General features: G+C 43.8%; 1 protein-coding gene across 2 annotated transcripts in view; it reads left to right on the top strand.

The window, feature by feature from the left end:
* Positions 1 to 22,158, top strand: part of PCID2 (PCI domain containing 2) — a 103,678-nt gene that overhangs the window by 45,526 nt on the left and 35,994 nt on the right. For both annotated transcript variants that reach the window (XM_069757888.1, XM_069757889.1), the window contains exons 5-6: positions 2,265 to 2,330; positions 2,430 to 2,471. In XM_069757888.1, coding sequence (XP_069613989.1) covers positions 2,265 to 2,330; positions 2,430 to 2,471 — 108 coding nt within the window. The remainder of the gene's footprint in view (positions 1 to 2,264; positions 2,331 to 2,429; positions 2,472 to 22,158) is intronic.

Here is a 22,158-nt window from a genome sequence, read left to right on the forward strand (position 1 = left end):
TTCCAAAACTGTAATCTCCCTGAAAGGCCCAGAAGTACAAGGTGTTCAGTGCTCAGATAAATGGCCAAGGTGAGGAAGACTGAAACCTGTCCACCACTCAACAAGACACATATGTTGAAACATCAAAACTGGACCAAGAAAGGCTTGCCAAGCAGTGGAGTACGTTGATGCATGCGATGGAGCAATGTCCTGCATAAAAATCATAGTTTTCTTGAAAGATGCAGACTTTTTCCTGTACCACTGCTTCTAAAAACTTACTTTCAGTAGGAGAGTTGATTTTAAGTCCATCTTCAACCCGAAAAGCTCAACTAGCTCATCTTAAATAATTACAGCCCATAGCAGTACCCCACATCCATCTTGCTGGCACCTGAGTCGAAGTGGAGGTCTGTTCCCATTACTGATCCAGCCACAAGCCCAACCCATCAAGAGTCACTCTCATCACATCAGTCCAGAAAACCTTTTGTAAAATCTGTCGTCAGATATTTCTTGGCCCAATCTTGACTTTTTAACTTCTCTTAATGGTTCGGTGATGGTCAGATTTCAGCCTTCCTCACCTTGGTCATGTCCCTAAGCACTGAACACCTTGTACTTCTAGGCACTCCAGGGGGGTTGCAGTTCTGGAATATGGAATATGACCGCACTGAAGGATAACGGGCTCCTGGTCCATTCACGCTTGATTCTACTCCAATCTTTGCCAGTTAAAGCACAATTCCAGCAATTTGTTTAGTTTTTTATTTCAGCCCTGGAGTTGCGTTACTAATGTAATGTAGCCATATTGACTACTTGCAACAAAACTTTCGATGGTTCTGTGATCACATCCCAGTATTGTAAAAACAAGCCACTTAATAATTCTTCCCACCTTGATAAAGGTTGTTGATATCCTTGGGTGAAATCCTCCTTATTACAAAAATACAAATGATCTGATCTGCTTCATGCAATAAGCATTTAAGATTATGCAGAATAAAATAATAATAATAATAAATAAAGCTTGGAGTCGGCAAATCTGCTTAAAAATGATGATGTGGTACAAATACTTCTGTAATAATAATTGTGCACAGTGTATGTGGGTGGGGTGAAGAAGCGAGTTACCTGTCCTGGAGTCCTGTCAGAAGTTATTTTTTTATTCCTAATCATACAAACCTTTCTATAACAGAACTCCGCTTCTTTCAGTCATTTGCATAAATTACCTGACAGATTCCCTTTAATTCGCTTATTTTCCATATCGTGCTCTCCCTCCTGGGACGGATGGCATACAGTGCAGTCACACAAGTATCACATCCTCACCGGGTAGTCAGTCACTTACTTTAGAACAAGAGCAGAGACAATCAAGGTACCTAATAAAAAGCTCAGGCGAGTGTTGTTCCTTAAGGAGGATCCTGGACATTTGTTTGGCCCCCATGTCTACGAGCCTCACTTATAAGAGATACAGGATACCAATCACCACCATAATGGAAGCTGAAGCAGCTGTCAGGAGCGTCATACAGCAAAAGACTTAAAGGTCTATTTCCATCTCCAAGATCCTAACCCAGTATGTAGTAGGTGTTATAATAATAATATTAGCAAATACCTCTTATTAGAACTGTACTATAGTTTTTGATTCACTATGTCTCTTTCCTCTTGTGCAGGCATTGCAGGACCTTAGGTATCCATGGTTACGACCACTAGCTACTAGCTGTCACTATACCAGTGGTCGTAGCCATGGATACCAAAGGTCCTCCAATGCCTGCCATTAGGTAAAGACATAGCGAATCAGAATTTTACTACATTTCTAATTAGAGGAGGTACTTGCTAATATTATTGTTACACCTACTACATATTGGGATGGGTTCTTGGAGATCAGAATACCCCTTTAAATGTAAAGATGGCTGCATTTAAATGTCTTATTAAACAGATAGCGAAAGAGAAAAATGCCGGACATCGGCCATAAATAGGAAGCCCGTTGCATGTAAGTATTTATCCAGCATTAATAGCGACAGCGTCCTTACACAAAAGTGCACATTGAAGCAAATCTTAGTAATATATGCCAATAACAAGAGCATGAATCCGAGTAGTTATGGCACATGTCCCTTGCAATACAGAAAACACAACTGTCACACGACTGTAAAATGGCAAGAATGTTATATAATACAAGCAAATTACATAAAACCTGCTGATAACATCTTGGATTGATGGATATTTTGAGTAGTATTTATTAGGGCACATTTTAGTAACGTACTGTCATGTATTTTTAGTTTCTGTTACTATCTCCCATATTTTGTCCTTAGGTGCACTTACGCCGTTTCCAACCATGACTTCGTGGAGGCTTACAAGTGCCAGGCGGTTGTCGTTCAATATCCTTTTTACTGATGGGATGCTCTAGTATTGATATGTTTCATCAGACATTTCTTAGTTCCATCCACCATTCTAGATGTTTCCTTAACATTCATTACATCATTTCTGAAAATTTTCCAAGCGCATAAAGAAGAAAATTGGTGAGTAACAACTAGTGTGTGATTTAGTCCACATGGTGGCAAAGCTGCTGGAAAGAGTGGCTTCGGCTGTGGGGGACATGGCAGTATCATGTATTACTTGGTTAGCCATTCAGTGATATTGCAGGGTAACTGTATGGCTGCCAAAAGCCTTGAAGAAGGTGTTGTCCTTCATATCCACATAAGCTCGGCTTAACAACGTAGACTCCACAAGGGGCAGTGGGGTGGAGTGTCCCCAGTCCATGGTCTCATTGAAGGTATTAGATTACCTATTCCAATGGTTAAAAGCTCGGCCCACCGTATATCAGAAATTGAAGGCCTATCCTAACACTATTCTCTTTGTGTGATGGAAATAACTCTTGAAAAATAGGTAATCGGCCCTAAAAAGAAAACTGTTTTAGCACATACCCGTACATTATGTTCTTAGTTTGTTTCTGTTAAATGTAGAGACATTTAATCCCCGATTCATCATAGCTTTTACCCCACAAAACTGTCATAATAAAATACTTTGAAAAGCCACTATATTTTTGCACAATTCAGAGTTACGCAAAAATGTTGCAACTTTTGCCATTTTGACAAGCTGTGGTGCACCTTATGCCAGAAATATTACTCCAGTCCATGACTGGAGTAAGATTTGGGGTAAGGCGCACCTCTCACGACATAAGAAGTTAGCTTGCATAATATGTTGTGTCCCTTTCTTTGAGGGATCACACGCCAAGCCCGCATCTTTCCCTGCACATGACAGATGATTTAATCTTCCGTCCTGTGCCTCTAACAGGCGCGAGTGGAGTAGAGCTCCTCCCACAGCTGTTAACCTGTTAAAGGGAATCTGTCACCCCATTTTTCGCCGAGAAGCTGCGGCCACTGCATTCTGTAATGCTGTGGATAAGCCCCCATGTAACCTGAATGATAAGAAAAACAAGTTAGATTATACTCACTCAGGGGCGGTCTGGTCCGATGGGTGTCGCGGTCCGGGGCCTCCCATCTTCATGCGATGATATCCTCTTCCTTGCTTCCTGTCGCGTCTCCGGCGCAGGAGTACTTTGTCTGTCCTGTTGAGGACAATGTAAAGTACTGCAGTGCGCTGGCACCGGGAAAGGTCAGTGAGGCCCGGCGCCTGCGCACTGCAGTGCTTTACACTACCCTCAACAGGGCAAATCAGTTAGCCTGCGCAGGAACCGCGGCAGGAAGAAAAGAAGAAGACGTCATCGTATGAAGATGGGAGGTGCCAGACCGCGACGCCCATTGGACCGGACCGCAGCGGGAACACCCTTGGGTGAGTATAATCTAACTTGTTTTTCTTATCTTTCAGGATACATCGGGGGGGGGGGGGCTTATCTACAGCATTCCAGAATGTTGTAGATAAGGCCTGATGGCAGTGGCCGCAGCTTATAGGCGAAAAATGGGGTGACAGATTCCCTTTAAATCCCACCGTCGGTCTCTGACAGCAGCATGTAACACGCTCCGGCTTGTGGCTGGTGTTCATAGGAGATTGTGAATTTTGTTATCCATACCGTAGCAGTGCTGATGCAGTGTTATGTATAGCACAAGCGAGCTGATGATCGCAGCTTTAAATCCTGTAAAAAGTGAAAAAAGAGAAGTTTTTAAAAATATGAAAAAAGTAAAAAAAACACACAAGTTCAAATCTCCCCCTTTACTCTTATTAAAAATAAAACAAGAAAAAAATACACATTTGGTATTGCTGCTTTCATAAAAGACCGATCTATCAAAATATAATATAAATTAACATGATCGGTAAACGGTGTAACAAAAAAAGAGATATTTGCAACATTGCAATAAAATGCAATAAGAGATGAACAGATCCTGAAAAAGGATTTTTTTTTTCATATCAATTTCCACATTTTTTATCACCAACTTAAACCAACAAAATCACTATACATGTTTGTTATCTGCGTACTCGTACTGACCTGGAGAATCCTATTGACAGGTCAGTTTTACCATATAGTGAACATGGTAAATAAAAAACAATTGTGAAATTTTACCCTCTTTCCAGTGCATCACATGATAAAATCAATGGTGTTATTCAAAAGTACAACTCCTCCCGCAAAAAGCTATCTCTCATGCGGCTATATTGACAGAAAAATAAAAAAAAGTTATGGATCATGGAAGAAGAAGAGCAATATAACAAAAATGAAAAAATGGTAATGGTGTGACAGGATTAAGAAGTGTGCTCCTCTTAATGAATTAGGAGCGTCTGACTCCACCACACCACTTCATGAAGACCTGTGTGATCATAATCAGTCTTGAAGAATCGGGGCCTTCATGTTACACCTTTGTGAAAACAAAACAAACTTTTTAGTGTATATGTGTGTATATTATATATACACACATATATAGTGTATGTTTATACAGTGGGGAAAATTAAGTATTTGTTGCACTGAAAAAACACCAAAAAACAGGCAAAGATGCTTACCTGTCTAAATAGGCCTCAATACAAATGCACAAGCAGGGTGCAGCGGACCCAAACAAAATAGCAAGTGCACAGGTGCAATACCTAATGAAACAGCCAGCCTTCAATAAGGGTTTGGCCGTGTGGTACACCAATGCATTAAGATAAAATACTCTGTATGTGGCGTGTTCACACAAGGAATACAAAGCGTCTGGCTACAGCCTATTAATGACGCCATATGGCGGGCTGCCCAGTGCTAAAATGCATCCCGTGCGAACAGAGGCCACAGTGTACAGAACAATTTGGGCCCAGCTGCACCCTGCAAAAAATATACGTGCAAAAAAAACATATAAATATATGTAACGTATTAGTTGATATTAGGGCCATAATATGGAAGCTGGCAACCCACGCCAAGGGTCCTTACGTATTGCCAGTCCTACTCTAACATGAAAAACACCAAAAAAAAAGGACACATTGGTGTTTTTCATGTTAGAGTAGGACTGGCAATACGTAAGGACCCTTGGCGTGGGTTGCCAGCTTCCATATTATGGCCCTAATATCAACTAATACCTTACATATATTTATATGTTTTTTTTTGCACGTATATTTTTTGCAGGGTGCAGCTGGGCCCAAATTGTTCTGTACACTGTGGCCTCTGTTCGCACGGGATGCATTTTAGCACTGGGCAGCCCGCCATATGGCGTCATTAATAGGCTGTAGCCAGACGCTTTGTATTCCTTGTGTGAACACGCCACATACAGAGTATTTTATCTTAGTATATTGGTGTACCACACGGCCAAACCCTTATTGAAGGCTGGCTGTTTCATTAGGTATTGCACCTGTGCACTTGCTATTTTGTTTGGGTCCGCTGCACCCTGCTTGTGCATTTGTATTGAGGCCTATTTAGACAGGTAAGCATCTTTGCCTGTTTTTTGGTGTTTTTTCTTGAATGTGTCCTTTTTTTTGGTGTTTTTCATATTTGTTGCACTGCCATATTTGCAAGTTTTCCCACCTACAAAGAATAGAGAGCTCTGTAATTTTTATTGTAGGTACACTTTAACTGTGAGAGGCAGAATCTTACAAAAAAATTCAGAAAATCACATTGTATGATTTTTTAATTAGCATTTTATTGCGTGAAACAAGTATTTGATACAGTAGCGAAGTACAGAAACCTTTGCAATTACAGAGGTCAGACATTTCCTGTAGTTGTTGACCAAGTTTGCACACACTTCAGCAGGGATTTTTGCCCACTCCTCCATTCATATCTTCTCCAGATCTTTCAGGTTTTGGGGCTGTCACTGGACAACATTGAGTTTCAGCTCCCTCCAAAGATTTTCTATTGGGTTCAGGTCTGGAGACTGGCTAGGCCACTCCAGCACTTTGCAATGCTTCTTACAGAGCCACTCGTCAGTTGCCCTGGCTGTGTGTTTTGGGTCATTGTCATGCTGGAAGACCCAACCACAACCCATCTTCAGTGCTCTTACTGAGGGAAAGAGATTGTTGGCCAAAATCTCGCAATACACGATGCCATCTATCCTCCCTTCAATATGGTGCAATCTTCAGTCCCCTCTGCAGAAAATCAGCCCCAAAATATGATGCTTCCCCAACCATGCTCCACAGTTGGGACAGTATTCTTTTTTTTATACAACCTTTTTTATTGATGAATTAAATAAATAACAAACAAGGTACATTTTGAAACCTTATTATGAACATACATGTATAGCTAGAAGGGGAACGAAGGGGGAGACAAACATATAACGGACAGAAGGGTATAAAGGGTGAAGGAGGGGGAAAGGAGCCCAAGGGGGGGAGGTTTGTCGAGTGTAATTCCAGTTAGGTGACAGAATGAGCCTGAGGAGTCAGGAGCGTGTAGACGAAGTGATGGTGTGGTTGGTGTATTCTGCCCAGGGAAGTCAAATTTTCTCAAATTTATGGACTGTATAAGTATGGCTGATAGTTTTTCGTTAATCATATACTAATGAAAGAATGAAAGGCGTCTCTTGACTTCAGATAATTCTAAACCTGATTTTTTTTTTTTCCCAAACCAATGCTATAGTTTGTTTGGCTACTAGAAATATGAATTAAATGAGAACTTGGATGTGCTTAGGGGTGTTAGAGATATGTTCGTTAAAGGGAACCTGTTAGCAGTTTTGGCCAATATAAAATACGGCCACCACCTTTCAGGGCTTATCTACAGCATTCTATAATGCTGTAGATAAGCCCCTGATCTGACATGAAAGATAAGAAAAATAAATTTTATTATACTCACCGGGGGGCAGGCAGTACAGTCTGATGGGTGTTGCAGGTCTTCTGGCACCTCCCATCTTGTTGTGTCGCCGCCATCCGGTTGCTTCATCGCTCCCTGGCATCGCGCTCCTGCGCAGGCGTACTTATGTGTCCTGTTGAGGGCAGAGCAAAGTACTGCAGTGTGCTGGGCCTCTCTGACCTTTCCCAGCGCCTGCAGTACTTTGCTCTGCCCTTAACAGGACAGATAAGTACGCCTGCGCAGGAGCGCGATGCCAGGGAGCGATGAAGCAGCAGGAGGGCCACATCGCAAGAAGATGGAAGGAGCTGGACCTGTGACAACCCCCCCCCCCGTATTTTTCTTATCTTTCAGGTCGGATCAGGGGCTTATCTACAGCATTAGATACAGTATATGAGCCCTGAAAGGCAGTGGCCGTATGTCTTATGTAGGCCAAAACTGCTGACAGGAGACTTCCATTTCCACAGGGCTGCAAATAAGTATGTCCAGGAGATAGAATCTATTTTTTTTAATGTTAAGTGATAATAGCATACTTGCTACATTACGTTGTTTGCAGTGGTGCAGACGGTGGTAAATTCTCAGTATGTTGTCTGACTATTGTCTATGAGTTACAAAGTCAACCTGATCTTTGTGTATAAGGGATCCCAGACCTGAGTTTAGGCACTGAGACATCATTTTTGCTAAAAGTTTAAGATCTATGTTGATCAGGGATATTGGTCTGTAGCTAGGCCATAATGTATGATTCGAGTTTGGCTTGGGTGGGTATCATGGAAATCACTGCCATTAGAGAGGTTGGCCCTTGCCTATGGCTATCACTTAAAGAATTAAAATGGCTGGTGAGGTGGGGGATTGCAATAGACGCTTACTTCTTGGAATAAACGTCTGTGAATCCATCTGGGCCTTGTTTTTTGTAAAAAAAATTTAAAGTGCCGAATAGCAGTTTCTATTTTAGAGGGGGTAATGGCTTCATTTAGGAGTTTGATTGTGTTAGGACTCGGGGGTGGGAGAGGGGTAGAATTTAGGAAAGATTCAATTTTTTTTCTGTTATTGGCAGAGGTGTCATTATATAGTGGTTCAAGTGGCTGTTGAAACTGGCGGGTAATTTGTTGCAGGTTGGCTGTCAGGCCTGTGGTTGTCTTAGAGGTGTCGGGAGGCATTTGAGACGTCGGGTAAAGTTGGAATTATTTTTTTCATAAAGGGCATAAAAACTTTGTTGAGACCAACAGATGGCTAAGTTTGCATTTTTAGAGAGGCATAGATCGAGTTCAGAGCATGCGTGTGTGAGGTCACGGGACGTTGAAGGGGAGGGCGAGTTCTTCATCTGGGACTCCCAATACTAACAACCACTTCTGGAATTTCAAAGGTTAGGATTTTCTTGCCGCTTGCAGTTGTTCCTTTGATTTGTAAAAGTGCATTTTGAGGATAGTATCCCGGGAAGTCTGTTTGGCTTGCTCTTACTCTGGGCTGTGTGGATACAGTGCATCTCTTGGCGTTCGATGGGAATTCCAGGTGAAAGCTCTTGGAATCGGGCTGCAGCTCTGGATGGAAGGTTGTTTCAGGCAGGCCTCTGATACGTATATTACTCCTGTGGGCATGATTTGTTAAATCCTCTAACTTAATATTATAAATTTATTATAGAATACATTTTTTCATGAAGTATCTCACTCTTTTTCATGGGTAGTGAGGACTGCAAAAGTGGAGTTCATATTATCTTCCATATCATATGTACAAAATCCCATCTATGATTTCTTTAAAGTGTTCTTTAGTTAATTTTTCTGACATTTTAGATAATTCCGAATGCAAGAGAGATTTATACTGTGAAAGTAATAATTCTTGATCCAGGGTAGGAGTTCATAGTCCTGGTTGTGGAAGCTGGGATTAGTTCTGTATCATCTGGTAGGCAGGAGCAGGATGATTCAACTGTGAAGTGTAGTCCGGAGGGCATATTGTTGCCAGGATCTGCTGAAGATGGGTTCCTATAGCTTCTTTACTTTGGCATGGGGGTGTCTATGTTTTATGAGATAATCTGGTAGTTACTGCCGAACTCTAGTTGAATGGAGTCAAAGGGAAAGCATAATATGTGTTGACCTTTTCAGGGTGCAGAGGAGTGAGGTTTAAGTCATCACAAAAGTCTCAGGTTATAGCCCACCAGAGTTTGCGTGGTTAGGCCGGTGTAGTTTCAGGTCAGAGGTGTAGATTAGCATGTAAATTAACAAAGCCGTATTAATAGCAGCTATTTACCATGACTTGGTGTGCAATTCTGATGAGTGGCCCCCCGGCTTTGGCTGAGGAGTGGGTGGGTGTCCGTGGAGAGGCCGTGGCTGCAGGTCTCAATGTTCCCCTGCATTGCTGCTTTGGTGGTCTGGTCTAAGGAGGACTCACATGAAAGCTGGGTGCTTGAGTAGGGGAGAGAAGGCGTTCTGGGCTGTGGATGGCTTTTCCTCTGTAGGGATTGCCAAGGATTTGATTTCTTGGGCACGAAGCTCACTCTGGCACGTCTGGCTCCATTGACTTCTGGCCTCACCCCTCATTGGGACAGTGTTCATGGGGTTGTACTCATCCTTCTTCTTCTTCCTCCAAACACGGATAATGGAATAGATGCCAAAAAGTTCTATTTTGGTCTCATCTGACCACATAACCTTCTCCCATGCCTTCTCTGGATCATACAGATGGTCGTTGGCAAGCTTCAAATGGGCCTGGACATACAGTCATGGCCAAAAGTATTGACACCCCTGCAATTCTGTCAGATAATAATCATTTTCTTCCTGAAAATGATTGCAAACACAAATTCTTTGGTATTATTATCTTCATTTAATTTGTCTTAAACGAAAAAACACAAAAGAGAATGAAGCAAAAAGCAAAACATTGATCATTTCACACAAAACTCCAAAAATGGGCCATACAAAAGTATTGGCACCCTCAGCCTAATACTTAGTTGCACAACCTTTAGCCAAAATAACTGCGACCAACCGCTTCCGGTAACCATCAATGAGTTCCTTACAATGCTCTGCTGGAATTTTAGACCATCCTTCTTTGGCAAACTGCTCCAGGTCCCTGATATTTGAAGGGTGCCTTCTCCAAACTGCCATTTTTAGATCTCTCCACTGGTGTTTTATGGGATTCAGGTCTGGACTCATTGCTGGCCACCTTAGAAGTCTCCAGTGCTTTCTCTCAAACCACTTTCTAGTGCTTTTTGAAGTGTGTTTTGGGTCATTGTCCTGCTGGAAGACCCATGACCTCTGAGGGAGACCCAGCTTTCTCACACTGGGCCCTACATTATGCTGCAAAATTTGTTGGTAGTCTTCAGACTTCATAATGCCATGCACACGGTCAAGCAGTCCAGTGTCAGAGGCAGCAAAGCAACCCCAAAACATCAGGGAACCTCCGCCATGTTTGACTGTAGGGATCGTGTTCTTTTCTTTGAATGCCTCTTTTTTTCTCCTGTAAACTCTATGTTGATGCCTTTGCCCAAAAAGCTCTACTTTTGTCTCATCTGACCAGAGAACATTCTTCCAAAACGTTTTAGGCTTTTTCAGGTAAGTTTTGGAAAACTCCAGCCTGGCTTTTTTATGTCTCGAGGTAAGAAGTGGGGTCTTCCTGGGTCTCCTACCATACAGTCCCTTTTCATTCAGACGCCGACGGATAGTACGGGTTGACACTGTTGTACCCTTGGACTGCAGGGCAGCTTGAACTTGTTTAAATGTTAGTCGAGGTTCTTTATCCAACATCTGCACAATCTTGCGTTGAAATCTCTTGTCAATTTTTCTTTTCCGTCCACATCTAGGGAGGTTAGCCACAGTGCCATGGGCTTTAAACTTCTTGATGACACTGCGCACGGTAGACACAGGAACATTCAGGTCTTTGGAGATGGACTTGTAGCCTTGAGATTGCTCATGCTTCCTCACAATTTGGTTTCTCAAGTCCTCAGACAGACAGTTTTTTGGTCTTCTTTCTTTTCTCCATGCTCAATGTGGTACACAAGGACACAGGACAGAGGTTGAGTCAACTTTAATCCATGTCAACTGGCTGCAAGTGTGATTTAGTTATTGCCAACACCTGTTAGGTGCCACAGGTAAGTTACAGGTGCTGTTAATTACACAAATTAGAGAAGCATCACATGATTTTTCGAACAGTGCCAATTCTTTTGTCCACCCCTTTTTTTATGTTTGGTGTGGAATTATATCCAATTTGACTTTAGGACAATTCTTTTTGTGTTTTTTTTATTTAAGACAAATTAAATTAAGATAATAATACCAAACAATTTGTGTTTGCAATCATTTTCAGGAAGAAAATGAGTATTATCGGACAGAATTGCAGGGGTGTCAATACTTTTGGCCATGACTGTATGCTGGCGTGAGCAGGGAGGCCTTGTGCACCTTGCAGCATTTTAATCCTTGATAGCATAGTGTGTTACTAATAATAATGTTTGAGATTGTGGTCTCAGCTCTCGTCAGGTCATTGACTAGGTCCTCCTGTATTGTTCTGGGCTGATTCCTGACCTTTCTCAGAATCAACCTTACCCCACAAGGTGAGATTTTGCATGGAGCCGCAGACAGAGGAAGATTGACAGTCATTCCGTGTTTCTGTTTTCTAATATTTGTTCCTACAGTTGTTGCCGTCTCACCAAGTTGTTTACCTATTGTCTTGTAGCACTCCCCAGCCTTGTGCAGGTCAACAATTTTGTACCTGGTGGAGAGGTTGGAGTGTTACTGAGTGTGTGGACAGGTTTCTTTTATACAGGTAACAAGTTCAAACAGGTGCAATTAATACAGGTAAGGAGTGCAGAGTAGGAGGGCTTTTTTAAAAAAACTAACAGGTCTGTGAGAGCCAGAATTCTTGCTGGTTGTTAGGTGATCAAATACCTATTTTGTTCATTAAATTGCAATTTCATTATTTAACCTTTTTCTGACATCGGTGTCATTATATACCGATGTCGGACACCCTCCCTTTGATGTGGGCTCCGGCGGTGAGCTCACATCTTTTCCACCACTTGTCAGCTGTTTTGAACAGCTAACATGAACCGCTAAGGCTTCTTTCACATTTCCGTCGGGACTCTCCCGTCCTGCTGCGTCGCCGAGACGTAGCGACGGACGTTAACAAAATAGTGTCAAAACGTATGTGACGGGTGCACTGGGCCCGTCTTTCTGACGGACCCGTCGAGGCTATGGGCATCTGTTGTGTATGCGTCTGCGCAGCTGTTTTCCGCTGCGAAAATGCATACACAACACAAACCAGGTTAAAAATAATTAAAAAAAAAAATCAAATATTCTCGCCTACCGGCGTCCCGCGCAGCTAGCGTTCCTAGTAATACATTGCAAAATCTTTACTAGGAACGCTAGCTGCCCGGAGCATCGGTAATTTTTTTAAATTATTTTTAACATTGTATCTTGTTACTATTGATGCTGTGTAGGCAGCATCAATAGTAAAAAAGAGAAAGAGAGCGAGAGAGAATTTCCCTGACTGGAAATTCTTCCACTCATGCTCAGTTTGAATAGACGGGACCCGTCGCTGGATTCCTGCTTTTCCTATCGCCACGACAGCACCCACAACGAGAGAGGGGATCCGCCCACCTTCCGGACAGGAACCTACAGGTTAAAAAGGGGCGGTCCCCCTCGCCCTCCAGTTTGGGTTCCTGTCCGGACGGCGGGAGCCTACAGGTCACCTACCCGGGTCCGCCAAGCCTCTGTGCGGTGTCCAGGTGAGAACGGCAGAGTCGGGGGCCCGGAAGCAGCGTCGGGGGAAGTCCTGTGTCCAGCTTCCCCCCTCGTCTGGCAAGGAGCGGCTGAACGCCGAAGTGGCGTTCCCAGGGGAAGGCACGCCGCCCTGGGTCGTCCACACGCGCGCGACGCTGCGGGAGCAGGTCGGCGCTTATGACCCGGAAGTGATCTAACGACTTCCGGAGGAGGCCGGGAGGAGGAGCGCGGGACCTTTGAAAAGAAGGCAGCGCTTGGTGAGTGGTGTGCGGCAACATGTCTTCCACAGGAGACGCCGAACACCGAAAAGGAGAGCAGCAAAGGAGCAGCAGCAGATCTCAGAGTGGAGATGTGGCACGCGGGCAGCAGGATCCTGGCACGTCACATCGCACCTCACCCCCTCAGAAACCGGTACTCTAATTTCATCAGCAGTGGTGAGTGTTATATCTGAGCCACTGGCTGATACAACTGTCTTCTATACTATGTTTTGTTATAGGGGAAGAAGGCCTCAAAGTCCAAACATAAGCAGTGTGCGTTATGCACGGAGCCACTACCTGACACCTATGTAAAGAGATTATGTCAGACTTGTATATGCCGTACGTTAGAGGAAGAGGCCCCCCTTCGTGTATCGGATTTGAGGGAAGTAATTAGGGAAGAAATAAAATCTTCTCTTAAATCTAAGCGGCATGAGAAGACGCATGCCCTTCAGAAGATTCCAGTCAGACCAGCAGGGAAATAATCGCGACTGGGAAACATCGGATCAAAAGAAGAAAGGTGGATACTATAAGAACCCTTCATCTTTCTCAAGACGTAGACGTAATTACAGATAAAACTGATCTACCAGTAGGGGGAAGACTAAAGTTCTTCTCAGATAAATGGAAAAAGATTACTTCTAGTGCCTGGATAATGGGGGTGATTGAGTCAGGATTAAAATTAGAATTTTTGAGAACTCCACCAAATCATTTTGTGATAACATCACTGGACACTCCGGCCCAACAACAGGCCTTAGAATTAGAGATTCAACAATTGCTTACAAAGCGAGTTATTGAAGAGGTACCAAAACATCAGGAGAAGACGGGTTTTTATTCTCCGCTATTCTTAATCTCTAAACCTGATGGGTCCTTTAGGACTATCATAAATTTACGTAAATTGAATAAATATCTTCAGTACCACGCTTTTAAAATGGAATCCATTAAATCAACAACTAAGCTTTTGTTTCCTAGGTGCTACATGTCGGTCTTGGATCTAAAAGATGCGTACTACCATCTTCCAGTTCACAGAAATCACCAGCAATTCCTCAGGATGGCAGTATGGGTAAACCATCAGATTAAACATTTCCAATATTTGGCAATGCCCTTTGGTCTATCCATGGCACCTAGAATTTTTACTAAAGTTATTTCGGAAGTAATGGCCCATATTAGGGAAAAGGAAACCCTTGTAGTGCCCTATCTAGACGATTTTTTGATAGTTGGAAATTCAATTGCTCAGTGTACGTTTAGGGTAAATGCCATAATATCATCCCTACAGGAACTCGGGTGTATAGTCAACTGGGAAAAGTCAAAACTGGAACCCACAAGACGTCAAATCTTTCTAGGAGTCCTTCTAGACTCAGAAGATCAGTCATCCTTCCTACCAGAAGAGAAGAAGCAGAAGATCATTCAAAGAATCACGGCCGTAAGGAAAACTCCAAACTTAAGTTTAAGAGACGCAATGTCTCTACTAGGATCTTTGACTGCGTGTATATCGGCAGTGAGATGGGCTCAGGCTCATACTCGAATGCTTCAATACGAGGTTCTTCAAGCAGAGAAAGATCTTCACAGTGCTCTGAGCAGAAAATTCGGTCTATCACCCGCCACTCTTCACGATCTGAGATGGTGGCTCAATCTGGCACATTTGTCAAAAGGGGTTCTCTGGACCATCACTCCGAACAACGTAATTACAACAGATGCCAGTCCGTTCGGTTGGGGAGCCCATATGGGAGACATTCTAACCCAAGGGCGATGGTCGATTCAAGAATCCCAGAATTCCTCAAATCTAAGAGAGCTTGTGGCAGTCAAACAGGCTCTTCTTTGCTTACTACCATCCCTGAGGAATGCACATGTACAGATACAAACAGACAATATGACTGTGGTAGCCTACATCAATCATCAGGGGGGGACAAGATCACGATCCCTAATGACCACTACAGCACAGATATTCTCTCTGGCCGAGAATCACTTACAATCCCTGTCGGCAGTTCATATAAAAGGGGAACTCAATATAGAGGCGGACTATCTCAGTCGCCATTCCCTTCGTCAGGGAGAGTGGTCCCTAGACCAACAGATATTCGATCGAATAGTCAATCTGTGGGGTTTGCCGATAATAGATCTATTTGCTACGAGGAAGAACAGGAAGGTCAGGAGGTTCGCATCCTTGCACATAGCAGACCAACCATTCATAGTGGATTCCCTTCTTGTCCGTTGGGACTTCCAGCTGGCATATGCCTTTCCTCCTATGTGTCTGATTCCGACAGTTCTCAGGAAGATCCGGGAGGAAGGAGCCAGAGTGATCCTAATTGCCCCCTTCTGGCCCAGGAGGCCTTGGTTCTCTCTCCTCAGGACAATGTCAGTGACCGATCCCTGGGTGTTGCCAGTGGTTCCAGAACTCCTTTCTCAAGGTCCATTTCGTCATACAAATTTGGAGACTCTTCACTTAACGGCTTGGAACTTGAGAGGGAGCTTCTGAAGGAGAGAGGGTTCTCCAATGCTTTAATTACTACCTTATTGAAAAGCAGGAAGGAGGTTACTACAAAGATCTATACAAAAATTTGGAAAAAATTCCTTATGTTTCATCAGCAACCATTAGGAGATAAGGCTCCGATTTCAGCAATTTTAGAATTCCTTCAGAAGGGCTGGGAATTGGGTTTAGCAGTCAACACTCTGAGAGTTCATGTTTCAGCCTTGGGAGCTCTATATAACAGTGATGTAGCTGGTAATAGATGGGTTGCTAGGTTTATTAAGGCATGTCAGCGTTCTAACCCAATCCATATTGTAAGAATATCCCCTTGGGATCTAAATTTGGAGCTTGAGGCGTTGACCGAACCTCCTTTTGAGCCATTAGACTCTATTTCGATAAAAAATGTAACTTTAAAGACAGACTTTTAGCATTAACGTCTGCCAGGAGGGTCAGTGATATACATGCGTTATCAGTAGATCCTCCCTATCTAATAATTCTCCAGGATAAGATTGTCCTAAAACCTGATCCTGCATATTTACCAAAAGTAGCAACTAAATTTCATAGAAGTCAGGAGATTTATTTACCATCTTTCTATGAAAATCTAGGTTCAGAAGAGGAGAAAAAATATCATACCCTAGATGTAAAGAGGGCGATATTAGAATACCTGAATAGGACACAAAGCTGGAGACAGAGTAGGGCTCTGTTTGTTTCTTTCCAGAATCAGAAAAAAGGTTCTGGTGTCACGAAGAACTCTATCGCTAGATGGATTAGAGAAGCGATATGTCTTGCCTATTCTGCCAGGGGAGTAACACCACCAGAAGGCATCAGGGCGCACTCCACTCGGGCCATGGCATCATCCTGGGCGGAGAAGGCAGATGTCCCAATTGAAATGATACGTAAGGCGGCAACTTGGTCATCACCTTCCACCTTTTATAAGCACTATCGCCTTGATCTATCTGCTAATTCCAGCTTACAGTTTGGCCGTTCAGTACTTAGTGCTGTGGTCCCTCCCAGTTAAATAGTCTTTGAAAGTCTCTCGTTGTGGGTGCTGTCGTGGCGATAGGAAAACCGGTTTTTACGTACTGGTAATAGGATTTTACAGAGTCCACGACAGCACCCATACATTCCCCCCGTATTTAGTTACTTATTCCTGCACTCTGTTGGAAGGTGTGCCTTAGAGATCACTCTATAGAGGTGGTGGTATTTAGTAGTGTTTAACCCCTTACCGGCATCGGACGTACTATACCGTCCGATGCCGGCTCCCCTGCTTTGATGCAGGGCTCCGCGGTGAGCCCGCACCAAAGCCGGGACATGTCAGCTGTTTTGAACAGCTGACATGTGCCCGTAATAGGCGCGGGCAGAATCGCGATCTGCCCGCACCTATTAACTAGTTAAATGCCGCTGTCAAACGCAGACAGCGGCATTTAACTACCGCTTCCGGCCGGGCGGCCGGAAATGACGTCATCGCCGACCCCCGTCACATGATCGGGGGTCGGCGATGCTCGTATATTGTAACCATAGAGGTCCTTGAGACCTCTATGGTTACTGATTGCCCGTCGCTGTGAGCGCCACCCTGTGGTCGGCGCTCACAGCACAAGTGCAATTCTGCTACATAGCAGCGATCAGCAGATCGCTGCTATGTAGCAGAGCCGATTGGGTTGTGCCTGCTTCTAGCCTCTCATGGAGGCTATTGAAGCATGGCAAAAGTTAAAAAAAAAAGTTTAAAAAAATGTGAAAAAAATAAAAAAAACATAAAAGTTTAAATCAACCCCCTTTCGCCCCAATCAAAATAAATCAATAAAAAAAATATCAAATCTACGCATATTTGGTATCGCCGCGCTCAGAATCGCCCGATCTATCAAATAAAAAAAAGTATTAACCTGATCGCTAAACAGCGTAGCGGGAAAAAAACTCGAAACGCCAGAATTACGTTTTTTTGGTCGCCGCGACATTGCATTAAAATGCAATAACGGGCGATCAAAAGAACGTATCTGCACCGAAATGCTATCATTAAAAACGTCATCTTGGCACGCAAAAAATAAGCCCTCAACCGACCCCAGAGCACGAAAAATGGAGACGCTACGAGTATCGGAAAATGGCGCAATTTTTTTTTTTTTTTTTTTTTTTAGCAAAGTTTGGATTTTTTTTTCACCACTTAGATAAAAAATAACCTAGTCATGTTTGGTGTCTATGAACTCGTACTGACCTGGAGAATCATAATGGCAGGTCAGTTTTAGCATTTAGTGAACCTAGCAAAAAAGCCAAACAAAAAACCAATGTGGGATTGCACTTTTTTTGCAATTTCACCGCACTTGGAATTTTTTTCCCGTTTTCTAGTACACGACATGCTAAAACCAATGATGTCGTTCAAAAGTACAACTCGTCCCGCAAAAAATAAGCCCTCACATGGCCAAATTGACGGAAAAATAAAAAAGTTATGGCTCTGGGAAGGAGGGGAGTGAAAAACGAACACGGAAAAATGAAAAATCCCCCGGTCATGAAGGGGTTAAGATAATATTGTCATGTACTGATTCATTGGCGGTATCCCTTGTACTCTGGAACACAAACTGGAGGGCGAGGGGGACCGCCCCTTTTTAACCTGTAGGTTCCTGTCCGGAAGGTGGGCGGATCCCCTCTCTCGTTGTGGGTGCTGTCGTGGACTCTGTAAAATCCTATTACCGGTACGTAAAAACCGGTTTTCACAGGCAGCGACGCATCCTGCGCCCATAGGCTTCCATTGTAGCCAGTGACGGGCAGCGCAGGATGCGTCGCTGACCGATTTTCCTACGTGCAGAAAAAATGTTCCTCTGAACGTTTTCTCTGCCCGATGGACCGTTTTTTTTACGCAGGATCCAGTGCACGACTGATGAAACGGATGGCCATCCGTCACAATCCATCGCTAATACAAGTCTATGAGAAAATTTTTTTTGCAGGATCCTGCATTCTCAAAAATCGACGTATCTCGACGTGAGACAAAACACGGAAGTGTGAAAGAGGCCTTATAGCCGCTGGAGGAATCACAATCCACTCGTGGCTGTTAACGCGTTAAATTCTGTTGTCAAACTCTTAACAGCGGCATTTAACAAACGCGCCGGAAATCCCGCCCATCGGCGTCCATCTCACATGACCGCGGGTTGCCGATGGATTGGCATGACAACCAGACATCTCCAGCAGACCTCTATGGTTGTCACTGCCAGATTGCTATGAGCGCCGCCTGGTGGTCGACGCTCATAGCAAGTCAGCAATTCTGCTGCATACAGGCGATCTGACCATCAGCTTGCCTGAATGGCAGCTTTAAGGGTATGTGCACACGTTGCGGATTCTCTGCGGATCTGCAATTGATTTGCAGTACAATGTAAATCAATAGAAAAAAAAATGCTGTGCACACTTTGCGGAAAATCCGCTGCGAAAACACTGCGGTTTAAAAGAAGTAGCATGTCACTTCTTTTTTGTGAATCTGCAGCGTTTTTGTACCCATTCCATTATAGAAAACCGCAGGGGTAAAAAAACCGCAGCAAATCCGCAAGAAAACCGCAGCAAAAACGCTGCGGAACCGCACAAAAACGCGACAAATCCGCAGGTGCGTTTTCTGCCAGGAGAGGCAGAATCCGCACCAGAAATTCCTAAGCCTAATCCGCAACGTGTGCACATAGCCTTAGTGTCCCATGGAGACTATTGAAGCATACCAAAGGTAAGAAGAAAAAAAAAGTTTTTAAAAATATTGAAAAAATAAAAAAATAATAATAGTTTGAATCACTCCCATTTTGCCCCATTCAAAATAAAACAATAGAAAAAAATCAAACATACACATATTTGGTATCGCCGCATTCAGAATCGCCCAATCTTTCAATATAAGACAAGAATTACCCCGATCACTAAACAGCGTAACAAGAAAAAAAACAGAATTCGTTTTTTTGATCACTGCAACATTGCTTTAAAGGGAACCTGTCACCCCATTTTTTGAGATTGAGCTATAAATACTGTTAAATAGGGCCTGCGCTGTGTGTCCCTATAGTGTATGTAGTGTACCCCGATTCCCCATGTATGCTGAGAAATAACTTACCAAAGTCGCCGTTTTCGCCTGTCAATCAGGCTGGTCAGGTCGGGAGGGCGTGGTGACATCGCTGGTTCTTCCTCAGCTTTACGTTGGTGGCGTAGTGGTGAACAAGCAGCGCGCGATCTGCGCTGTCATCCCTTTCGTCGGTGGGGGCGGCCATCTTCCTGGGGCCGCGCGTGCGCAGATCGAGTGCTCTGCTGCACGGGGCTTCAGGAAAATGGCCGCGGGATGCCGCGCGTGCGCATTAGAGATCGCGGCGGCCATTTTCCCAAAGCCGAGATGCAAACTCGGCTTTGGGAAAATGGCCGCCGCGATCTCTAATGCGCACGCGCGGCATCCCGCGGCCATTTTCCTGAAGCCCCGTGCAGCAGAGCACTCGATCTGCACACGCGCGGCCCCAGGAAGATGGCCGCCCCCACCGACGAAAGGGATGACAGCGCAGATCGCGCGCTGCTTGTTCACCACTACGCCACCAACGTAAAGCTGAGGAAGAACCAGCGATGTCACCACGCCCTCCCGACATGACCAGCCTGATTGACAGGCGAAAACGGCGACTTTGGTAAGTTATTTCTCAGCATACATGGGGAATCGGGGTACACTACATACACTATAGGAACACACAGCGCAGGCCCTATTTAACAGTATTTATAGCTCAATCTCAAAAAACAGGGTGACAGGTTCCCTTTAAAATCCAATAACGAGCGATCAAAAGATCATATCTGCACCAAAATGGCATTCAAAAAATAAGCCCTCACCCAACTCGAGATCATGAAAAATAGGTACACTATGGGTACCGGAAAATGCCGCAATTTTATTTTATTATTTTTTTTTACAAACATTGATATTTTTTTTGCACCGCTTAGATAAAATAGAACCTAGACATGTTTGGTGTTTATGAACTCGTAATGACCTGGAGAATCATAATGGCAGGTCAGTTTTAGCATTTATACAGAGACTCCGTGTGCACGACTGTGGAAGGTGCCTGGGTAGGTTCCCAAACCATAGATAGGCATATAATAAACCTAGCAATCAATTTGTGGATGCAAGAAATGAACTTTAATTCAGTCCTTGTAGTACATACAAAACGTTTCGGTCACTCAGACCTTCGTCAGTTTCTCCAAAAAAACAATAAATGTAGAAAAGAAAATAATAAAAATAAAAAATAAAATATATACATGAAATACGATTGGTCATATTATACATACAAGGTAATATATAGCATAGAAAACCTCATGGCAAACTACAATCATAGTGCGTCCGTAGTACATATTGAGAAAAAGAAGAAACATTAATATAGCCCTGTGCAGAAAATGCTTTTTAGTGAACATGGTAAAAAAGGAAAACAAAAAACAAATGTGGAATTTCACTTTTTTTTTTTGCAATTTCACCGACTGTGAGAAGGTTCTCTGCTTTTACACCTACCTGCCACCCTACCTCCTGTACAGCCCTAACGATCCCGCCTCCCTCCCGGGTAGGATTTCTAGCACAAAAATTACTGTTTAATCCTACAAGTTGATAACTTTATACCGACAGCAGGGTGGTTGCTGTCTAAATTTTGCAGCTCAAATCTTCTCTAGTGGCCATTAGCGCCTTCTATCCTGTTGGTTTCCTAATTAGATAAAAAAGAACCTAGACATGTTTGGTGTCTATGAACTCGTAATGACCTGGAGAATCATAATGGCAGGTCAGTTTTAGCTTTAAGTGAACCAAGCACAAAAACAAAACAAAAAACAAGTGTGGGATTGCACTTTGTCTTGCAATTTTACATCATTTGGAATTTTTTATCCCGTTTTCATTTACATGACACGGTAAAACCAATGGTTTTGTTCAAAAGTACAACTCGTCCCACCAAAAATAAGCCCTCACGGGGGGCGTGGCTATGTAGTCGAGCAGAGACGACGTGTCTGGCTGGAGGTCCCGTGATCCTGCTCATAATCCTGATATATACTGACCCAGGAGGGTTTCTTTAGCTGCTGCTGTGCTCCCCTGGGCACCTGGAGACGCCCAGCTTCAGAGGAGATGTCAAGCGCAGCTCCGGCTGGGTGAACGCCGGGGACGCCAAGACGGAAGACGGACCTTGAAGGAGACGGCGGTCATCTTTCATGCCGCGTGTGCCGGTGGTGAAGGACGTGGAGCAGCGGCACTTGGCTTAAGAGGAGTTAGCTGGATGCAGGCGAAGCTTCGGGAGGTACGAAAGAGGGACTGCATGGTGTGAGCCCTGAGAAGCGGGCCCTGCGCTCCCCTCATCCTTAATACAATATAACACTTGCTAGACCCAGCGTCTGCTCCCAAACTGACATTTCTCTCTCCGCTCCCGATATTTCGAACATAACTGCAGAAACTGCAGTGTTTGGTGGGTGGCTGACCTACCAGGCACCACACGGAGACTGTTATATAGACAACTTTATTGCATACCAACACTGATTGGAGGAAGAACCTGCATTTCTTGATAGACACTGAGCCCTATTTGCCTTGGCTTTGTTTCCTTGACCTGCACCTCTCCCCAGGGTAATAAGTGCAGCAGCTGCAATAAATCTTTGGTGCTATTCGCT

This window comes from Ranitomeya imitator, chromosome 3, assembly GCF_032444005.1.
Source record: "Ranitomeya imitator isolate aRanImi1 chromosome 3, aRanImi1.pri, whole genome shotgun sequence".
Classification (NCBI taxonomy): domain Eukaryota; kingdom Metazoa; phylum Chordata; class Amphibia; order Anura; family Dendrobatidae; genus Ranitomeya; species Ranitomeya imitator.